Source organism: Gymnodraco acuticeps, unplaced genomic scaffold (assembly GCF_902827175.1).
Source record: "Gymnodraco acuticeps unplaced genomic scaffold, fGymAcu1.1, whole genome shotgun sequence".
NCBI classification, from domain to species: domain Eukaryota; kingdom Metazoa; phylum Chordata; class Actinopteri; order Perciformes; family Bathydraconidae; genus Gymnodraco; species Gymnodraco acuticeps.
This window is the reverse complement of record NW_022989894.1, coordinates 3625391-3648363: the sequence shown is the minus strand read 5'-3', so window position 1 is coordinate 3648363 and position 22973 is coordinate 3625391. Positions and strand designations below refer to the sequence as shown.

At 41.9% G+C, this 22973-nt stretch overlaps 1 protein-coding gene across 2 annotated transcripts in view; it reads right to left on the bottom strand.

Moving 5' to 3' along the window:
- Positions 1-20377, bottom strand: part of arvcfa (ARVCF delta catenin family member a) — a 32515-nt gene extending 12138 nt beyond the window's left edge. Inside the window, exons 1-13 of one of the 2 annotated variants that reach the window (XM_034205073.1) lie at positions 19883-20377; positions 16262-16438; positions 14808-15367; positions 10612-11090; positions 10347-10530; positions 10114-10231; positions 8054-8222; positions 7016-7033; positions 6829-6900; positions 5831-5958; positions 4204-4354; positions 3927-4119; positions 2455-2566 (exon numbers count right to left, since the gene is read on the bottom strand). In XM_034205073.1, coding sequence (XP_034060964.1) covers positions 2455-2566; positions 3927-4119; positions 4204-4354; positions 5831-5958; positions 6829-6900; positions 7016-7033; positions 8054-8222; positions 10114-10231; positions 10347-10530; positions 10612-11090; positions 14808-15367; positions 16262-16438; positions 19883-19903 — 2382 coding nt within the window. In that variant the 5' untranslated portion in view covers positions 19904-20377. The remainder of the gene's footprint in view (positions 1-2454; positions 2567-3926; positions 4120-4203; positions 4355-5830; positions 5959-6828; positions 6901-7015; positions 7034-8053; positions 8223-10113; positions 10232-10346; positions 10531-10611; positions 11091-14807; positions 15368-16261; positions 16439-19882) is intronic. The other variant, XM_034205078.1, reaches the window with a different exon arrangement.
- Between the last annotated feature and the right edge of the window lie 2596 nt (positions 20378-22973).

The following is a 22973-nucleotide window of genomic DNA, read 5'->3' as shown; positions in this document are numbered from 1 at the left end:
GGCTCCAGGAATTTAAAACCCGATGCTCTGTCTAGGCTATACTCTCCTGACTCTCCTGATCCTCCAGATGCTTCAATCCTTCCCAAGAGTTGTGTAGTAGGCGCCCTCTCTTGGGAGATTAATAACACCATCCTGGAGGCATTGAGAGAGCAACCAGACCCAGGCAATGGTCCTCCGAACCGTCGGTTTGTTCCTGATGCTGCCCGCTCCAAGGTTCTACAGTGGGTCCACAATTCCCGGTTCTCAATCCATCCTGGAGTAAACTGCACTCTTTCTTTCCTGAAGAGACATTTCTGGTGGCCAACGATCAACAGGGACACTCTGGAGTACGTTTCTGCCTGTCACACGTGTGCTAGGAGTAAGTCCTCCCACCAGTCTCCTGCAGGGTTGCTCCGGCCCCTACCTATCCCTAGTCGTCCCTGGTCACACATCGCACTGGATTTTGTTACCGGCCTGCCCCCCTCCCAGGGCAACAACACAATCCTCACTATAGTAGACCGGTTTTCCAAGTCGGCTCACTTCGTTGCTCTTCCAAAACTCCCGTCAGCCCTGGAGACCTCCCAACTCCTCACAGAACATGTTTTCCGGTTACATGGTATGCCTGCCGACATTGTCTCAGACCCCAGTTCACCTCTCGAGTTTGGAGGGAGTTTTGTCAATCCCTAGGAGCCTCAGTCAGCCTGACTTCTGGATATCACCCCCAATCAAACGGCCAAACAGAACGAACTAATCAGGACCTGGAGTCAGCTCTCCGCTGCATCACCGACCGAAACCCCTCTACTTGGAGCTCTCATCTCTCCTGGGTTGAGTACTCCCACAACGCACTTACCTGCTCCGCTACTGGTCTCTCCCCCTTTGAGGCTTCATTAGGGTACCAGCCGCCCCTGTTCCCCGAAGAGGAGCGAGACTTAGCAGTTCCCTCAGTCCAGCAGCATGTGCGTCGCTGTCAGAAAATCTGGAGAGATACACGATCTGCCCTTCTCCAGACTTCGGCATGGAACCAGCGATCAGCCAACCGTCACAGAAAGGCAGCTCCTCTATACGTCCCAGGCCAGTCAGTCTGGTTGTCCTCCCGCAACATTCCTCTCATCTCTGATTCCAAGAAGCTTTCCCAACGCTTCATTGGTCCTTTTCCCATCCTAAGGATCATTAACCCTTCCGCGGTTCGGTTAAAGCTTCCCAGAGCTCTGAGAATCCATCGCACTTTCCACGTGTCTCAGATTAAGCAGGTTCACACCAGTGAATTGAGCCCTCCGGCCTTACCCCCTCCTCCCGCCCGTATCCTCGACAATCACCCTGCTTATACGGTGCACCGTCTTTTGGACGTCAGACGTCGGGGCAGGGGTTTCCAGTATCTGGTGGAGTGGGAGGGTTATGGCCTCGAGTGTAGAGGAAACTTCTGTGTAGCTATGCAGTGGGAGTCACCGACTCAGGAAGGAGACACGGGAAGAGCAGTAGCTTTGATGTCAAACACATGATGGTTTATTTGGAGTTAACGGCCGGAGGATTCACATCACAAGTCCAAGAGTCAGAGGTTCTGACTTCACGGTAGAGTTGCCACGTCAATTCTGAAGAACTCTACCCCAGACCCATGTATTTAGCTAGTTCAGAGAGCATCATCAACATGCTGCATAACAAGATAGAATGATAACACCTCTATCAGCTGACGCCAACAGGCAGGAACAGGGAGACAAAACACTGAGAGCACAGCAGCAAGGTTACAGGTGCCTGTGCTCAGTCAGGACAGTTTGAACTGATACACTGGGTCAAAGTTATGGGCCTTGGAAAATATTTCCACAACATCGAGGAGCGATGCTGGGTTCCTCGTTCCCGTGTCCTGGACCCAATCATGGTGAGGGCCTTTCACAGGGCTCATCCAAACAAGCCTGGTGGTCGCCAGGTGGCTCCCATTGAGGGGGGGGTACTGTGAGGAATTGCAGTATCTCCTTCTCCTTTTTTCTGTTTGTCTGTCTTCCTGGCTGTGCGTGGTTGACCTACTTTCCGTTTCCCGCCAACTCACCTCCGCTCCTGTTTCTCATCATCACTGATTACCACTACTCACCTGCTACTGCTTAAAACTCCGGTTCGATCATCAGATTTCGCCAGTTCTTCGTATACTCACAGTGGTAAACTCCAGTTCCGGCTGACTAGAATTGCTAGTCTTTTTGTATACTCTTCCAGTTGGATTTTTTCATATACTAATCCTGTTCTGTTTTGTGCCTGTGCCATATTCCATTCCGTCCTGCCTGCCACGTCCAGCCCAACCTCCGTCTCAGCCCTGCTCCACGTTCTTCCCACTCTGTTGAGTTTACTTTGTCTCCTGCCTGTTTTTTGAGAACTTAAATAAATCCAGTCTTTTTGACACTTCACCTAAGTCTCCGTCCCAAGTGTTCTTGCATCGCGGGTTCAAGTTTTGAGTCTCTTTACGAGGAGCGTAACACTTGTGACAAATACCTTAAAGTGGGTCTTGTTCCAGCCGGCCTTGATCAGGACGCTTCGCAGGTCCTTGTAGGCCCATATTGTCTGGAGCACATGGGAGGCAGCCTTGGTCTCCCGTGCTGATTGGCTGACAACAAGTAATAAGACAACGTGTTAAACAGCAGAGGACAGCTCTAAGACAATACTGTCCGCATGAATAAAATCTATTCCTGATTGCCCTGGGATATGGTGCTTATAATATCACGAGTTAATGAGGCTGTCTGAAGTATAAACAGATATTAAGCAGTTGCAGCAAGGAATACTATAATGCAAACATTATTATTTTCCATCTTATATTGAAAAAAAGGATAATATCTGATCAATATAATTTGGATTTTAAATTACAGCCTGTCAGTTTAGCTAGATGTATCATTATTATTTTATCAACCTTGATTTTAATTGTGTAGTTCAGTTTGGAAAGCTTTACATATTAAATATGTGTAAATTGTATGACGTTAACTATTCAGTTGAGCACCTTGACAATGTTAAACAGCAGAGGACAGCTCTAAGACAATACTGTCTCCATGAATAAAATACATTCCTGATTGCCCTGGGATATGGTGCTTATAATATCACGAGTTAATGAGGCTGTGTCTGAAGTATAAACAGATATTTAGCAGTTGCAGCAACGAGTAATATAATACCAAACACAGTTTTTATATCTTTTCCCATCTATTATTACAAAAATAGAATATCTGAGAGGTTTACTTTGAATAACAAATAACAGCCTGACAGTTGCAAGTTCAACTTTTTGATTGTCTGTAAATAATGTCCTACTTTATAGTGTGTTAGCAGTAAATTGGCCTTTCAATAGTGTTTTATTTGTCAGCTAGTTTACAGATTTGTATCTTCACGGTCAACTTGTATATTTTTTACTTTTTAGATCTGTTTTATTTTATATTTTGAGATGTTCATATTTTATAATTGTTTATTTTCTACTCTTTTTAATTTCTAACTATGTGCAATGCCTCGTTTTTTATGCTGCTGTAACCAGTGGTGTAGTGGGGATTTTTTTACTGGGTGGATGCAATGTCGACACTCGTGAACTGAACTGTCAACGGGGAGGTGCACTGTGGACATCTGTCGCCTGTCAGCGCAACTTACATGATGCCGTTTAAAAATATAATAAGAAAGGGCGGTGCCGGACGTCAGCGAACCAAACTTTCTGCGCGACTGTCACTCAAATGCGGGACATAGTTTCAATTTGTGGGACGCGGGACAAATGATAACCATGGACACACCGACACATAAGTTACATAAACAATGTTGGGCCTACAATATAAATACCTACACCACTGGCTGTAACGAAATCCAATTTGGAATAACTCCAGAAATCCAATTTGGGATAAATAAAGTATATCTTATCTTTATCTTATCTTAGTTTGGGAAGAAGCAGTACGTATTTAGAAATATATGTGAAAGTTAAAGTTAACTATTTATTTGAGTACCTTGACTTGTTGATGGCCACCAGTTTCTGCACTGCATGACCCTGTATGAGTGCTCGGGCATTCTCTGGGCTATCTGTGATGATCTCGTGGATGGTGTTCAAAATAGACACCACCGTATCTCCATCAAGGTTCTTGGCCGGGTGCTGCTGCCCACAAGGAAGATTCCCCACAAGGTCCCTCAAAGCATAGCTCCCTGTAACGACAAAAACACAACGTAATGAAGTCAGTGTGCATGTGTCGAGGTGTGTGTATGAAGATGAGAGTAACAAGCCTGTACCTATGAGGTCTTTGTTCCTTCGGTCCATCGCCAGGTTACGGAGAGCGATAGCCACCGCCCGCACCACTTTGTCGGCATCAGAGCGCAGCAGCTCCACCAGGATAGGAAGCCCCTTCTCTTTCCTCACTGTGGCCCGGATGAAGCTGGACCACTAAAAGAGCAAATACAAACAAGGTGATGTGGTGGCGTTTACATCTCTGTTAGCTCATCGCAGAATTTTTTGTCTCTGTTTTTTTTATATCTGAACGTGGAATCAATATGTTTTATTTTTTTATTAAACTTTTCAAGGTGGGATGGGAGGGGAGGAGATGGGTGGGGAGGAGATGGGTGGGGGGTTGGGGGGGTGGCAATGGTTTGTTCTAAGAAATTGTCTCAATTGTGAACCTGTATGATTGTGCCTGTTCTTCATAAAAATAAAAATAAATAATAATAATAATAATTTTAAAAAAGAGCAAATACAAAATAAAGCTGAGTAAAGTTTAAGAAAAAGTAAAACATCTTAACTACCCACTTATTTCTCCACTTTCACCAAACCATTTAAACTCAACTGTAAAAGTACCATCAGTAAGAAATTAGTTCCGCCCTCTGAATTGCTGTCCTGTATGATGCAATTTAATCAAAAAATATACTGATTTTTACAACTCCTTTAATCTGAGCGAGGCCTATAGGTTGAATTTAAGTGACATGTATTGCACAGTATATCTTGGCAAAGCACATTATTTGACAGGCCTATGGATCCACTTAGGTTACATACTGTCACAGTAAAAGCAGTTTTTGAACATACAGGCTGACGAAAAAGTCAATATAGAAAGTCTAGTTGGATTTAGATGATCTATCATGCACTTCCCTCCTTCTGAACACTCGAACACTGGTACAGCCTCAGACACAAAGCCCAACCAGCCAAGAAAGTGTCTAGTCTGAACCTGTATATTGCAGACTGACATAAAAGGAGAATTCACCTTTAAAGGTCCCCTATTATACTGTTTTTCACCAATATATTATAGGTCTCAGATATATACAAAACATGTCTCTGAAGTGTTTGGCTCGAAATACCAAACATATCACCCATTGCGGCATCCCATAATCCCCTCTGTTTCAGCGCTGTTTCAAAAGTGCTGATTCTCTGTCTTTGACTTTAGATGAAAATAAGGAGCCCCTCCCCACGCCCATCTGAGAGATATTTGGTTAAAAAGAACACAATGGTGCTCTAGGAGGAGATTCAGGTGATAAGGTGGGGGGGGGTTACCTTGGTTGGTTATTGGCTAATGGTCACACAAGCCAAAAAATCGTTATGACATCATAAAGTGGCCAAACTCTGATCAGCTCAATTTCAGACAGGTTTTTAAGGTAAAGCTCGTGAGAAAAGCAGAGAGATATAATGTGAGGATTTGATCTAGAGACAAATTAGATCTGCTCCTATATCTATACAGGACACTATTAAAGCATCCACAGCAATCTTACTTGAATACACTCTGGGCAAACAACATGTCACTTCTTATCTACATTGATTTAAGTGTTAATGCTCCATTGTCAAGCTTTAAAGTGACCATTTTTATTTTTGGGATAAATGCAACAACTTCTGTGTAAGGAATGCCACGGATAACGGGTAACTTTTCCATCTACTCACAGCCCATTGTCCCGCAGCGAGGTTCTGCAGGGCCCCCCCGGCTGCCTCCAGGGTGTTGTGGTTGTGACTGCAGGTAAGAAGAGAGAGGTAGAGCCTCACCACCTCAGGCTGATACAGCAGCTCCAGTCCTTTAAAGAGAAAAGAACAGAGTCAGGGACGACGTGTTTTCATCCACATTGTTCTACAACTCCCTCTATCTAGCTTAGTTTAGGTCAATAGGTAAGCAAGCCAATATGAAACGTGTTAATGAAACTCTAGGTAAGAACATTACTACTCCTGCAGAGGTTTTTTTTCTTTGTACTGAGCCAGTTGTGGATGCTGGATGTCTGACAAGTAGTATAGCGCTGACCCTGGAGCGTAACATGCTTATCATACTGATTTGCATTCACTGGCTGGAGTGTGGGAGGCATGAGCTCAGCTTTGATCTTTGTTCAAACAGCAGTCTGATCCGCATGCAGTATTCAGCACTACAGTACTATTGTAAAAATATATTCCCAATAATTTCTATACACAGAACGCAATCACGGCTATAAACGGGTTGGCTAAACAAAAGATAAAGATAGTTTAGCAGCAGCAAATAAAGATGTCCCGCAGTATCTTGAGCAAATTCCTGTGCCTGCCTGAGGAAATGTTCCTCCTCTAGATGTTGCCAGATAAAAATGTCTTTCAGTCGGTGGGTCATTCTGTTTTAGTAATGAAACTCTCCTCAAGTGTTGCAGGTGCTGGAGTGTGGCTTTGCATTTAAATGAATTCTTTTTCAGGCCATGCCAGCGTCCAGCATATAAAGCAAATAGCGTAACACAGAAAGCAGGTGCTGATGCTTGATTATAGTGCTATGGGACGATGATATACGATGGAAGCTCTGCATAATGCATCTACCTTTAATCTATTGGTAATAAGCCTAATGTATAGCTTACTTATTCCCAAAGGTCACTGTGTGAGTCATGCCATAACGCGAATGTGAGGTTTTATGTGAAGTTACATACACAAGTATATACCTTTCATTTGTTCTGTACGTTTTGGTAAATCCAATGTACCGTACTTTCTGTCCATTAATCCATTTTTCCAACCTGTACATCACAGACATGCACACAATACAACACTGGTTTACATGATATCATTATACAGACACATAATCACAATATAAATGCCATGAAAATGTAGAGCAGTAACTAGCACACTGACCTTGGTTGAACCATTCCTCTGATGGATCAGGATTGAAGGGAAAAGAAGAACAATGTCAAAGATTAGATTATGTAGCAGTAGATACAGGAGCTCCTATATGCGGTGAGACACTGAGGGACCTGACAGTATCAGGTTGATCAGAGAGGCATTTGACAATTTTTGCAATTAGCTGAAAGGTTAGCAGTGAGGAAAAGCCGTAAAACTTTAAATCACATTAACTCAATCACTATTGTTTTTCCATTAAACTATGTCCTGCAGCACAAACTGCTGCAGCCTATTACTATAACTCAAATGGTTACTTACATGGGTTATGCATCACTTCCAAAGAGTTTTCACAGTTTTATAACCTTCTTGCTTCTTATATTGGTTGCATGGTGTAAAAATCAAATAACTGATGTAACAAAGTATAAACAGGCTTTTTCAATTTTGGAACCTGGCACTCCTCCTGCAGGGCAAATATATCACCAGATCCTGCATGCGCAGGGATATGAAATATTCACGCTCTCCTTGGCATAAAAAAGGGCACGAAAGGTTAAACTGATGCTTGGAGCAAAGACACATTGAAAGTAAACATTTCAAACAGAGACATTGTTGACTTACAGGGACACTAGTATAAAAAAAGAAGGTAAATATCCTTTTTAAAACAAAGATTTTTAGGTAGACTGTTATGGAAGGAGAAGAAGGAGGGGAAAAACAAAGAATTAAACAATATAACTACAAAACCTTTTGAAAGTGTTTCTGCGCTTGTACAATCTGGGATATCAGTGCATCTGTTTAAGTAATCTGCACTGCAACTGCTATATTAAGCCCTTATCAGACTCAAATAGAGCATAATAATCTTAAAGTGGGGTATTAATTGTTATCTTATCTCGAGGACACCATTAATCAGTAGATGTCCCCACACATGGGTGTTACTCATACACTGACCGCAAGCTTGAAATAAAAGTAAAGAATGTTTTCAATCAGAGCAACCTAAACTAAAAAGACGCAACCAGAACTGATTAATGTGATTTCATCATGTATGACAGTCTTTATAACCTTTGGGTTTTTTCCCTCCAAAACAGTCGGGCTCATTCTTCTTCTTCTGGTGTCCCACTGATCTCATCAGATGATTGCCGTGGGGCTCCTGCAGACGCTCGGCTCCAGGTATCTCTTTGTGAACATGATAGGACAGGTTTCGCAGGATGCACACGCAGTTCTCCACCGACTGAAAGGAGGCAGAAGATTTCAATCATAAAGTTATACTGCAAGAGAAGTTTACTGGTGTTTACACCGACTTAGTATTTATTTCCCCTTCCACATTAAAATGAATTGATTATATATTCCTTATCAAATTGTAAATCCTATAGAAATGTCAGAGATACAGAGATGGCAAAAGTAAACCTCTAAAAATCCTTTACTCAAGTAGAAGTACAGATACTCGTGTTTAAAAATACTCTGGTAAAAGTAGAAGTACTGACTAAACTTCTTTACTCAAGTAAATGTAAAGAAGTATGGGCTTCGAAATGTACTTAAGTAAAAAGTACCCATAACTACCAGCTGTTTTAAAGAGTAACTGACCTCCCTTTATAGTATTAGGACAATAATGTCATTGTTAGCTAATGAATGTTTCCATGCTGAACAACGGCAACGTTTTCATTGGTCCCTCTTCTTTAGAGAGGACCAGGAAATGATGGATACACGGATCGTGTTCAAATCAATACACAGGAAATATTGGTGAGTATTTTTTCCAGAGTAATTACTATTTTGCTCTGAAATAGTGATATTTAATCATTTTGGAGTGTATTTATTACTCATAGCTTCTAGAGTGCGATCAAAAATGCAGAGTCAATTCTATTGGAGTCAAACCATGACCACGCTGTAACGGAGGTGATCTCTGGGGCCGTAGATCTCGGTCTCTTATATTATATAGCTTCATTATTGGCGAAGTATATTACTTTGTTCCACGCTAAAACATTGCACAGGAAGCATGTCATCAAGATATGTCATTTATGCATCTATTTGTCACGATCTGTCTATGTTTTAGTTTGTCTGTCTCTGTTTCCTGTTGTAGTTTGAAAAGTGTTCCCCCTCCCGTCTTATCTGTTGCTGGTGATTGTGTTCACCTGGTGCCCCTGTGTTTTCTCCTCCCTCCTCACCTGTGTCCTGTTGGTTTGATTAGTCCTGTGTGTATTTAGGTTCTGTTTTCCTGTTAGTGTGTGTGAGGTCCTTGTTGCTGGTGACTGTGTTCACGTGAGACAGTCATATTGAGGCTGTGTATCATGAACCACAGCGATGAATAAATGTCCACACCGGGTTGTATTTTAACTCTCTGCCTCTGCCTCCTTGCTTGGTCGGGCCGCTCAATGGTCAGCTTCACACACGCCCACTCGTGTTACTTAAGCACTTTGGTTTATTGACCTTTTTTATTATAAAGAGTAAAATTACCTTCTATTTGGAGTAAAATGACATTAGATTGGGAGTAAAATTACCTTCTAGTTGGAGTGAAATGACGTTCGATTGGGAGTAAAATGACCTTCTATTATGAGTAAAATGGCAGTAGAGTTGTTTTTAATATACACTACATAGAGTAAATAACCATTAAGCAGAGTCAAATCTAAGCACATAATAGAGTCAAATGAACTCTAAAAATACAACTCTGAACAAAGAGTACATTTTACTCTATATAGGTTGGGACCAAATGTAATATTTTTAGAGTAATATTGTCTTCAATTTGAGTCAATTTTACTCAGAGAAATGTACTGTGTAGGCACAAAATGACTCTATAATAATGATCACGCCACCAAACACAGATTAAAACTAAACTAACAAACCTGTTTTGAAAATGTAAGAAGTAGAAAGTACAGGTATTTGTGTTCAAAATTTAAGAAGTAAAAGTTAAAAGTCGTGAAAAATAAGTAGTGAAGTACTGATACCAGAAAAATGTACTTAAGTACAGTAACAAAGTATTTGTACTCCACTACTTCCCACCTCTGACCTAAAGTCACTATAACAACATACAATTTGATTACAAAATATTTAATGCGCTCAAAAACAGTACATTGTAGGTTGAATTGTTTTCTTCAGTCTCTACATTTATGGCAGTATGATGACTTCACCTTATTGTCAGTGTCCTTGTTGACAACAGCTGACTGAAGGGCATGAAGCAGTGCGTCCACCAGCCCCTCACACTCCCTCAACCTCTGTCGAGCCTCCGCCCCGTCTGAGCTGACGTTCCTGCGGGAAATAACCGTGTCAGCAGCGCTGCGACAACTCAGTCCATCAAAAGTCAGCTTTTTGGGCAGCCAATTTGTTCCATGATAATTTGTTCCATGACAGAAGCAAAGGTTACCTCAGACATCCGGAGGTGTTCTTGAAGACGGTGGTCCACTCAGCACTCAGCAGTTTGGAGGGGTCGGCTGCGTCTCTCCTCCAGCCTGAGTGCGGGATGATGATTTCATCCGTCAGTGTTTGAAGCCCGTTGTTGATTACCATCATCTTCAGGGGCTCATGAGAGGAGAGGTTCCACAGTGTGCCTGTAAAAAGTACAAAAAATATAGATAAAAATGAAGGACAGGAGGGTATAACTCCAGGTAAACTGAAAAATCGAGCTGTACCTGTGACCAACTCTTTGACCTCCACGCTGCTCGTCCTCCTCATTAGCCGGACTAAAGCTGGGATGCCATCGCAGTTCTTGATGGCCATTTTGTTGTTGTGGTCTTTTCCATAGGATATGTTACGCAGAGCACCACAGGCCTTGCGGTGGACTTCAGGCTTGGGGTGGTCCAGTAATTCCACTAAGCACGGGACCCCGTTAAGCTGGCGAACCTCCTGTTTGATGCGGTCGTTCTCGTAACACAGGTGCTGCAAATAGGCGGCGGCATTGGACTTGACCGGGTCCATCGGGTGGCCGAGCATGGAGATGACCTCAAGCAGGTTGGGGTCTCTCCAGCGGGGGTCTCTGCGGAGGCTGTCCAGGCTCACCATGCTGCTGCGTTTGTGGGGGAACTGCAGGGTCTGAGCCCGGCACATGGCCTGGAAGAAAGGATTCAGGTTCCCCTCCAGCTGGGCCATGAAGGCATCATCATAACCGCCTCTGAGGAGACCCAGAAACCCATGCATGTCATTAGGATCAGGATAGAAAATACACAACAATCTTGAATTTTAGGATTTGATGAGTCATACCCAACATTTTGGGAAATTCACGTTTCAATTCTTGATCAGAGTTAGAAAAGAAGAATGATACTACCATCTGTACACTTGAAGTGGTTAGCTTAGCTTAACCTAAATGACTTGAGATAGGAGGGGGCAGCAAGACTTAGGTTAGAAAAAGGCATTTAAAAAACACAGATGTACCTCAAAACATCACTAATTGTAAAGAGGTTAAAATGAAACAGCTAAGTACGGTTTACATTTTGTGATACCTTGTTGTTTGCAGGTTCCTTCATCATTTCAGGTGTTGATTGTAAAAATAAACACTATTTTTGTATGTCTTGTTTGTGTAAAAGAACAAGGCTAAGGTGTTAAAGAGTTAGGGTTGTCACTTTAAGACTGAGCCCTGCTAGATGTTCCCTCCGCCTCCTCTCCAAAATGTAGCCTTGTATTTCACAGACAAATATGAAAGTGTTTTCGATCTTCTTATCTAATTATCAGCAAGAAACCCAATAAGCGTATTTCCCAAAATGTCAAACTATTTATTTGAACGTAAATAATTACCAGGTAGAGTAAAACAGGTTTAATGGTGTCTTGTAATAGACTGGGCTTCAGGGACGTTCACAGCATAAGTGAGTTGTTTGTATCTTTTGTGAACAGCTTATATGGGATAAGGAAAAGCTTCTGGCAGGCAATAGCAGGTGAAACCTCCTTATTTATCGACTTTGCAGAAGGCTGCCATTCCTGATTGATACCGGCTCCAACTTAACTGCTGTCCATATGTCTTTCTATTGTCCGGGCTGACTCACAGGCTAGAGGTGACAACCAGGTGTCTGTGCAGCTACAAGTGTGATATATAATTTTCACAGCAGGTCATCCGTGATAAGGTGTCGGATTGTCGATTTGTACATTGTTACCTCTGCTGCTGTACTCTGGCAGTATATACTGTATATATAACTCCTTACACTCTCTGGCTATCTTGAACATGTTCTTGTTTCATTTGTGGTTAGCCCAACCTCTAAACCGCAGATTATGAATAAAATGGTAATTCAAGTTCATTATTTGGCAATCACACATGGAAAAACATTGATGTTAGAATGTTTTTTATATAGATTATGCATATTTTCCTTTAAATGTCCCATGACATGCCCCCGCCGCCACTGTGTCAGGCCGTTGTGTCCTTGGGCAAGACACTTCACCCGAATTTGCTCCTGTGTGTCCACAGTACATGACCGTTACATGTATGATATGTGTGTAATGTGTACTTGTAAAGCGCTTTGAGCATCTGGAAAAGCGCTTTAATAAATCTAAAGAATTATTCATTAATTATTATTATGACATAGATAGAATAGATTTACATTGTTCAATGTTCCAAAATCACATTGGTTTCTCATACATTATCAGTGTATAGCAGGCCCGGACTGGCCATCGGGAGGACCGGGAGGTTTCCCGATGGCCTGGCCTGCTAAGTGGCCTGCTGGCCTGAGGATTCTATTTTTTATGTATGTATTGTGAACACAACGCTGCGCAAATGTGGGTCTGACTCTGCCTCACAGAGGGTGACTGGCTGTCTACATGATGTGGCCTGCCGACATGGCCACTTTCATACAGATCATACTAATGCCCTCGATTGGTCTCTGTGTGTCATTCAAGCTCGGGAGGGTATGTGTGGCGCGAACGAGCGAGAGAGAAAGCGCGCGCACCGGTTACGTGTATTGTTGTTGTTACCATCTGGTGCTAGCTAACTGCTGTCAGACTGAGAGACTGATAACTACAGCTCAGGTGAGGTAAAGGACTCTGAGTGTTTAGATAGTTAACTTAGTCTAAGTTCTCTGTGGGTCTCAAACGGTTTGGTCACCATTTATGTAAACCCATATTTCTATTTGAAGGGGAAGTGATTAGTAAAATATGCATGAATAATAATTTTAAAATTGTTTAACTAGGTGAAAAAAGGTAAGATAAACTTTAAAAACTTGTTGAGAGCTAAAACTAGTCTTTGCTGCTGCCTCAAAGAGGAGCAGGGGGGAGAGGAGGGAGACAGGAGAGGATGATTCAGGAGCACAGACACACTCACAACTATAAATGAACCAAAAACAAATAAATAAACAAGTTTCAATGTTTTTTCATATTGGATATGGTATGTTATTGGTTATGGCCATGTACTTATGATTTTATGATTATTTAAATGTATACTGTTCTGTTTCATATGGGTGTTGTCAATTTATTTCCCCCTCAAAGTGCACCAGATTGATGCATTTAAGTCCAACATTTAAAAAAAAAATCTTACCGGGGGAGCATGCCCCCGGACCCCCCTAGAGGATTTCAGGTCCACCTCCACTTAAAATATGTTCACATGGATAGGTTCCTAAATAGATTTGCACAGCAACGCATTTACACAGCAACACTGTATATATTGACAAATAAATCCAGGAAAATGGCACAAAAGAAAACTGGTAGTGGCCTGACTAGGTGTATAATTCCCGGCCTGACTTATTGTCCCAGTCCGGCCCTGGTGTATAGTATGTGTATTCACTCTCTGTCCTACACGCCTTGTTGGAGCTCCTGTCCCCCCCCTCCCTATGAACCCACTGTGCTCTAATTGGTCAGCTCGCCCACTCTGTTCTGATGAGTCCACCACCGTTACATCTGAACATCAGTCTTTATGTGTTACAATGGCATTTGTTAGCAACCAGAAAATGACACCAGTAATGTCAAACAGATGAGAATGCTGCGTGGGGTCTGGGTGCCGTGTTGGCGGGACGTTGCGAGGCTCGCTGCTCCGCCCTTTGAGGCTCGAGGAGCGGACAGTGTGAGCTGGGTTACTGGTGTCATTTCCTGGTTGCTGCGTGGGGTCTGCGAGACAGCGAGACACAGCGTAACTCAGCCTGAGCACACACATACACTCACAGCGAAGAGATCCGCAGAGCCGCGGCTGAGAAAACAGTATTTTCTGTGTTAGAGTTTTACTCGCTACAGGGTGTACTTTGAGGGTTTGTGACTTTGCAGACCGTTTACATGCATACAAAGCTACATAACACACAAGGGGACGGGTAATAACCGGAAAAGCATGTCATGGGACCTTTAACTCTTAAAAAATATATAAGAATCACTGACATTAAAACGTTTTTTTGTTTGAAATCTAACTCTAATGTATGGAATCCAGTCAAACTGCAGGTACATAAGTGCACCACAGAGTTAAATGGGTGTTGAGGCATTTAAAAACTATCCTCTTTCTACTGCTGTACAGTTATTGATGCTATTTATGTCAATGGCTTCAATTGGCTTTCTATTGGCTGCAGTGTTAAAGGTGATCTCATTAGAAAAGGGACCTTATTGATATTTCAGTGACTGAGTTACATTTTCCTTCCCTGTCTGCCTTCTGTACAAAATGTGTTTAAAGGAATCAAAGAAAGACCTTAAATAACCTGACAGCCTTTTTAGTGTACTTCAGTGACTGAATGAGAAACACAACACAGACATTTTACAGATTTATTTTTCCCATGGCCCTTTCATAACGGTTAAATACACATAGCAGAGACTGATCTATATTTGACCTTACCTGTAGATACCATGGAAACAACAAGCTAGTACTTGAAAAACTCATTTACACAGTCTCCCCTCTGGGATCAATCCAGTTTGATCTAATGTACCGTCCACTTACCTGGTTCTGGAGGGTTCTCTGAGGAGCTCCATGGTGGTGATTGGCCTGAACTGGTGGACCCCCGCCAGTGTTGGGTAACTGGAAGCCGGGTGTTCAGCCTTCAGGTCCAGAGGGTTTTCTCCCCCTTCCTCCTCCGCCTGGCTGCTGAGAGCTGCCGGAGCGTAGCTGTCCCGGAGGAAGGGCAGTGTGCAGTGAGCCCCCGTCTGAAAGTTCTTGGCGGGCCAGTAGCCATGGAGGGTGGCCCGGGACAGGCTCCCATACCCCGGACATAACTCCCCCCTGATGCCTCTGTAGCTGTCAGGGAGCGTGTACACTCTGCTCTGCCTGTCGGGGTTCACCGGCTGAGGCTCTTCAGGCTGCTGCACCACCACTGGCGGCTGTGGTGTAACATACTTGGGGGGGGCTTCAGGAGTTGCGGCCTCAACAGGAGTGTCATCTTGAACCTCTGGAGTCAATATGAGATCAGGTGTGTCTGGTGTCTGGGGGTCCTCCTGCTGTGTCCCTGGGGATTGGGTTTCATTTGGAGCCTGTTCACCATCTTGTTCCACAGCTTTGGACTCCTGCAAGGATTGATGCACCACAATTATTATCTCTACACAAATATAATTAGAGGTTAGTCTTTAACATCCCATTGGTATGAAAGGTCTTAGTATTCCTCTTATGAAATGCTACAATAAATGGTGTGTTTACAGAGCAGGAATGATTTGGTCTTAATTGACTTGGAACATGTTTTACTTACTGTGTGTGTTTTTCATCAATTCAACACTACCCTGGCTTTTTGAGCCGCCCTTTTTGAGCCGCCAGTAAATAATGAATTCTTCCTTCCTGCCAAACAGTAATGAATTCTTCACGTTGAAAATGTGCTTGGATTTTACTCTGATGAAACAATTTGAGGTCCAGCCACTGTTTAGAAGCAGGGTAAATTGAAGGAAATGTTATTGTGTCGTTTATCAAACTGCATTTAGTTGTTAACTGTGAGCAAAACCTCATACCACAAAAACATATAATTATCTTGCAACTCACTTAAATTTAAACTAATTGCAGAACAGGTTTTGTGGTGTTGGTTTTTGTACCTGAAACTCAGTAATATAGAGAGATCTGAGATGAGACACATGGCTCGGGTAACACCTTTCTTTAGGATGCATATATTTTCATAGTTCTTAAAACATGTTGGTTAATAAGTTGAAAAATAATAGTTAAAATCTTCAAGAATATACAGTAAATGTAGTCACAGTAGTGACAAGTGGATCTTATAGGCTGACAGTTCAAGTATTACTTAATAAATAAATTCAATATATAAGTACAAAGTATTTTTGAACATCTATAAGTTCATGTTTTTATCATTGCCAAAAAAGACTTGACTCTGGTATTTACCAATCAATTAAAACTATTTTACAAACTACATTAGGTGGTGACAATTCCCAAAAAGTGTGACCAATCATAAAGCCTTGCACCTCAGTGTCTGTCTGCTGCGGGGTGTCGGTCTCCGTGGAGCTCTCATTGGTCGATGTTACCACGGAGGCGATGGAAGTGGGCGTGTCCAGCTCGTCATTGGCTGACGGGTTATCCAGAGTCGCCTCTTTGGCCTCCTGGGACAAAGATAGTGGAGGAGGCCCCTCTGAACTCTGCTCCTAAAGCACAAAGACATAAATGTGTGTGTTAATATATTATACACAACAGAGAAATTATTTTGGGGTAGACTACACGATGACAGCACACCGTGTCATTAAAGCTGTTGCACATGATAAGGGAGTAATGAAAGACTGTGAGCTCAGTCAGTGATGAGAGCACAACTCACTCCCCCTCCATAACCATATCATTTGTATAATTTGAAACAAGATCTGTTAAAATCCTGCTGAAAAATGCCACTTATTTCTTAATTATGCTGAACATCTGAGACATTCTGTGCCTCTGTGTTCAAACTATTTGGTGAGCTGTAATTTAATTGAGCAATCTATCAATAGCACAATAACACTCAAGCTGCTGCAGAGCCAGAGATCATGTGTAGACAGCAAGTTAGAAATACTGACATAATAAAGGGTGAGAGGATTAAGTGGTTGTACGAGTTCTCCATTGTCATATACTTTCGTGCAGGCTTACTCTATCAGGTAAAATGTGCTTTCCTGAAGGTTATTAGTATAACAACAAGTACACAAATCATATATATATTCAGATTCAGATATTTACAGCCCATTGGTGTATGCATGCATGATTTGTTTTCCAATTATTATATTCAGGCTCAATTCCTGTTGAAATGTGCCAACATTTTAAATGGATACAGTTGTTAAAGCTTTTATAACGATATCAGGGAGCAGTTAGCTTCTTTTGAAATGGAGTCTACAGATACTGACAGACAGGGAGGCTTTCACCGTGTAACAAAAAGAGAAGAGGTACAAAAAAGTAGACACCAACAGTGTAGTGTTTGGTAATAAATCAGGAGGGAATAAAGCCATGTTTTTCTGAAGTGCGCATCTGCACCAGGCTTCTGAGTTACAGTTTAGTAGGTCAACCCAACTGATGGGAACATCGTACATTAAATAAAGCAAAACAGACCATATCTGCATTGTTATTTTGTTTCTCCATAAGACCTATACAAAAAAATCCAGGCCATTTCATAGACATAATGTTTATGCCTAAATCCCTCTTAACAGATGTTGACATTGCCCTTTGTGTTATGTAAGCTTGTACAAGTGCGACTTGACTATGTACAGCAGGATAGTAATAGAACTGGATGGGAGCATCAAGTTAGTTAAGTCATTTAAGTGTGTTGATATGAGACCATATTAACCACCACTTACACTTGAATCAATAATCCAGCTGCTGCTCTGGTACAACATGAGGATATTTCTCTAATTTCCATTTGCTTATTTCAATTAGAACTTGAAATTCTCTTTTTCTTCTCAACAGAATGGGTTTCATCAACCGGAGTGGATTAATTATTCAGCATCTTGGTGTGAGAAAGAACTGGAGGCAGTAATTGACTGTAAACACATTTTATGCTGGTTTTAATACAAACTTCACATTCATTTAGGCGCGTCTACAAAAATGTGCCTCGCTGCTCTAATGATCTCAATCAATATCCGATTGATACACCTTTTTTAAGTCCCAAGAGCCTTTTGATTGCAGCAGCTGCAATTCTTTTAGATCTTGGACAAACAATAACAACCAATCAACATATTAGAGTATAATTGATTTAAAATGTGTTTTTTTAAATCCAGGAAATCCATTCCACTGCATCATTAATAACCTATTTCACCATGAATTGCTTCACCCTCTAAATCAATTTGTATTGTATTTAATACGACACAAATGCTTATAATCTCAACTGAAATGCATCACTCAACAGCACAGACATTAAATGCTAAATACTGCACTCGGATTAAAATAAAATAAAATACCAAACTCTTTTTTTCTGAGGCTGCGGCATTAAACCGAACAAGTGCTGAGAACTCAACTCCACTGCATTAACTGAGGCTGCGGAGATCAGCTGACTGCATGTGGAGGGAGAGGGCTTGATTCGCTTTTCAAACAGCAAACACAAGAGCCCCTCATATCCAAGAGCAAAATGTGTCAGAGGGGCGAGGAGATGAAAGGGTCACACAGGAGAAACTGGCAGCCGGGAAATGCTTTTGGCTAAAACACCTCTGAAGGGGGTTTGATTGGACATTGTTCGGCTACACTGAGTGAACGCCAGGGCCAAAAGATGGACAGGGAACTACTGTTATCCACAGACGGCTTGATGGCATATTTGGAGGACGATAATAGGCTGGACAGGGGCCCATGTGCTGTGCCCGTCTGATTCGAGCTCCAGGGAAGGCCAGGCCGCTGTGAGTCAAATCTCATTTAAATAACTCACTGCACCATCACTAACTAATCGTGCTCGCAGAGCCAAATAGGTCGAGATGACAAATCTGACTTCAAAGAAAATGGGGGAAAGTCTGGTATGTAGCTGTCAGGTGCAGGGATGCAGGAGACAGAAGGGCATGATTAGCATCTTGTCCCCATCAACTCTCAGTTTTGGGGCCAGCTGCAGCCAGGTTTTATATTTGGGGGACATCTAATGCTGAGTGAGTTTTTAGGTGACCAGCTCAAGGGCACAACAGACAAGCCATGATTCAAAAATAGTCCCACATCTATTTAAGATAGAATACATCATTCTAAAAATGATGTAATTGAATCAGTGAGGGCAGTCATTTTGTAGTGATCAAACTTAAATCAGCTTTAGCAGGCAGTTTGTCTTTTTCAAACTGTGGGATTGAAAGAGTAATGCTTCCAGTAGATAATAAAACATGACATCAGCCCACTGATGTCAGAAGACATTAGTCACAAGTTTGTCACAACTCATGCCCTCCACTATCTGTTGAATCAGTGATGCTCATGGACATTTCGTGTTGCTGTAGATTCTGAATGAAAATGCCCCTGAAATGACCCATTTCCTAAAAGGATTCTTATTATTTAGGACTTGTTTCCTGCAGAGACCCCATTGTCTGTTATGCAATAAATCATTTTAAGTCATAACCCAGCCAAGTGGGTCTGTTTGGAGAAAACACTGATGAAAAATGACAGGCCAGAAAAAACAGAAAGAAGGATATTCATTCTCAAAGTTTATATTCGAAGCCTCTTTTCCCTCCTCTGAGCCTCAAATAGTTAAATGCTGCATGGTCAAATGTGATGTCTCTCTGATACATCACGGCAATACACTTACCAGTGTGTGCAGCACCCCCCCCCCCCCTTGAGGGATAACCTCCCCTTATAATGCAATCAAACATGATCCCCCCCCCCCCTTATAAGCTTGCCTATGCATTTGCACACATGCTTGGCGGTGCGCGTGCACACAAACACACACTTGATGAAGATGTTAGCATCATGTCCCCATGCGTACAAGGAGACTGCACCGAGCAGCAGGGAGAGGGAAGGAGGTAAAGCGATTGATGCCTCCTTCAGTCATCATGACAGAGGCAGAATGCAAAGTTGTGGAGGGCTACAGTTCTCTGAAGGAAGGAGAGGAAAAAACTGACAAGCAAAAAAAAGAGGGAGGGTACAGAACAAATAGAGCCATTCCACCACACACTTACCTCTTTTACTTCAGCGGGCATTGCCAAATCTTCTCTGCTTCCCCACAAATGATGAGCAAGATGCGTCCCCCAGTGAGACGTCTGTTTCTCTGCTGAATTTTTGCCTTGACTCTTCCTTTGAGCATATGAGGCAGTTCAAACATGAGCAGCCATCCTTTCCTCCCAGCTTTCACCAACACACGTCCTCTCTCTCCCTTTTTTCTCTCCCTCCCTCTGCCTCTGTTCTCTCTTTCTCTCACAAACGCACACTAGACGCACCATGCACAGATTTGCTCAACACAGACATCCACACACACACACACACACACACACTCAGAAGCAATAAACGGCAGGCTCCCTCTCATTACTGCACTCCTCCTCTGATCTGTGCTGCAGTTAATGTGTGCGCTATTAGCAAGGTGCTGAATGAACTCTGTGATGCTGAGCCTGTGAATGGCTTAGGTAAGTGCAGAGCCCTGCAATCCCAGTGCGCTACCCATATTTTCTGGCAGCCTTGATGCGCAGGCAGAGCACACACACACACACACACACACACATACACACACACACACACACACACACACATGCCGTTCCCTGTGGGCTCACAAGCAGATGCAGCTGGAGCAGCCCTCACTAGTTTGGTCCTGTGTCACCCATGTGCAGCATAATAAAGGGTGAGGGATGGGAAGGTGCATAGAGGCTGAATGCTGCACCAGGAAGACACACACTGAACCGGTGTTGTTCTGAAAACTGTAACAAACAAATCAAAACCTTTTCCCCCACCTGTTTTCCTGTTAGTTAATGCATCTCCATGCGTTGTTATTTGATAGGCTTAGAAACCAAGCTAATGATTCATGCAGAAAGGGATTCATAGATAAGGCAAGGCAAGGCAAGGCAAGTTTATTTATATAGCACTTTTCAACACAAGGCAATTCAAAGTGCTAAATGCTACATATATTTTTTAGATGTCGTCACTAAAAAATCTGAATCATTTGTTGTGGTGGATTTTTTTGGGAGCTTCTTTCTCTTTTCTGATGTAGTGGGTATAACATCATTTCTAAAAAAAGAGTCTGAGATTGGCTGAAATGGTCTGAAATAATCACGTTGATTTTCTGACATCCACTTGACTTGAAAAATACTGACTGATGATCAGCTATCATCTACGGAACAGTGCCATCTCTCATCTGTTTTTCATTTTGATTTAACAGCGACCCTCCATTAGTGACCCGGGGAGCATTTAGAGAAACTCATCGTCTGCATTTTTGTCATCCCTGTTTGTCTAAACTTTGCTAATAGACAGTGGTTTGATATTTTTGAAGCAAACACCTTTGCATTTTTGAGGTGCATTTCATAAAAACTCTTGGCTCAGTTATCCTTGCCTCATTTTTTTGAATCCCTTGTTGGTAGTTAATAATATCTCCTTGTTATTTCAGAATAACTCAACAGAAATGGTGAAGTGGAATTTTAAAAGAACCTTGATTATTTTTGACACATCAGAAAAGATGAGTGATTCTTTTGATCAGTTAAAAAGCTCCCTGCAGGGGAAAAGCTATCATTTGAGTCATCTCCTTTAATTGAAAAAAGAAAAGAGTACTGTAGATCTTGCATTGTGGAATTAAATTATCATCTATGAAACAGCATGTTTTCACATTAGAAAGATTTACCGACATGCGAACAAGAATCCATTTGTTCCAGAAATGATTACTGTTCGCTGCTCTCCCACCGCTCCATATCCACCGCTCCATATCCACACTTGAAGTTCCATCAAATGGAAAATACCAACATTAAGTGTTTTAATGGTTTTGGGTCACTGACAGACACCAGAGTGGCTTTTTATCACAGGTGGCTTAGTTTTTATACTGCTTGATATTCTAATGGAATTTTGTTGTACTTAATTACATTTATAAAACTGAATATTCAATACTAGATACAGGGCGGACATGAACAGAGATATTAGATGCAGACATAAAGATATACAACATGTACAAATATACCCAATGCCTGAAAAGTCAGAGGATTAGCTTCTCACTTTGTCCAGAGGGGCTGGAAGTGTTCAAACTTTAATGAAAATGCATTCAATAGTCTAATGTCAACCCAGCACTATAGGAATATGAGGAAATTGGAATTGGAGGATCAGCAAAGTGATAACAATTCATCTTCTGGAAACAATTAATGTATATAACAAAATTCATAGCAAGCACGTTTTAGCTTTTAAGATATTTCACGATAAAACTGTTGAAAAACTAATGATTCATCCTCTGGGGAACATGAATGAAGAAAACTAATCTGACTATCTCTCCAACAGTTCCTATGTATTTGAACAAATCATTTAAAGCAGGGGTATTCAACTAAAATGCAACGAGGTCCAGTTAGAGAAAATGTCCCCATGCAAAGGTCCGGAACATCAACATGTCTAAGTTGCTTCATGAATTAGTGTGATATATATTGAAATGACCTGTAGCTTTATCAACGTCTGCATGTAATCAAAAACTGACTGCCAATCAAATAAAGAAAGTAAAATTCATAAACAACAATATTTATTGTCAATTAAAATTGAACTATACAGATATACAGTAAGTACTGTGGATATGTGCAATGTTCCTCTCTGGCTGCATTTAAAAATAAAATACATAAAATAGCTAATTTTAGATAAATAAAATAAAGTGTAGCAGCAGCTTGAGTTTCCCTTTTTTTCTTTGTTAACCGTTTCACATCATGACTTAACAGTTATATTATTATTATTATTATAGAACAATATCAGACCTAACCTCCTCTAGGGGGGTCCGGGGGCATGCCCCCCCCCGGGAAGATTTGTTTTTAAATATTGAAGTTAAAAGCATCAATCTGGTGCACTTTGAGAGCAACATTAAGAGATCTATGGATACATCTCTCAACACCCATATGAAACAGAACTGTGAGCATATTTTTCTTTTTGGATATTTTACAAATCACTCACAGTCGGACTGACAGACGGACTCCCCTGCCCCCCACCCCCAAAACGAAAACTCTTCGGTTCTCCACGAATTACACAAGTCACCCAAATCAGCGTTAAAAAAGCGGGAGGCACCGAAAAATCCCCTATTAATGTATTGATTATAGCTCCGGGTCCGTA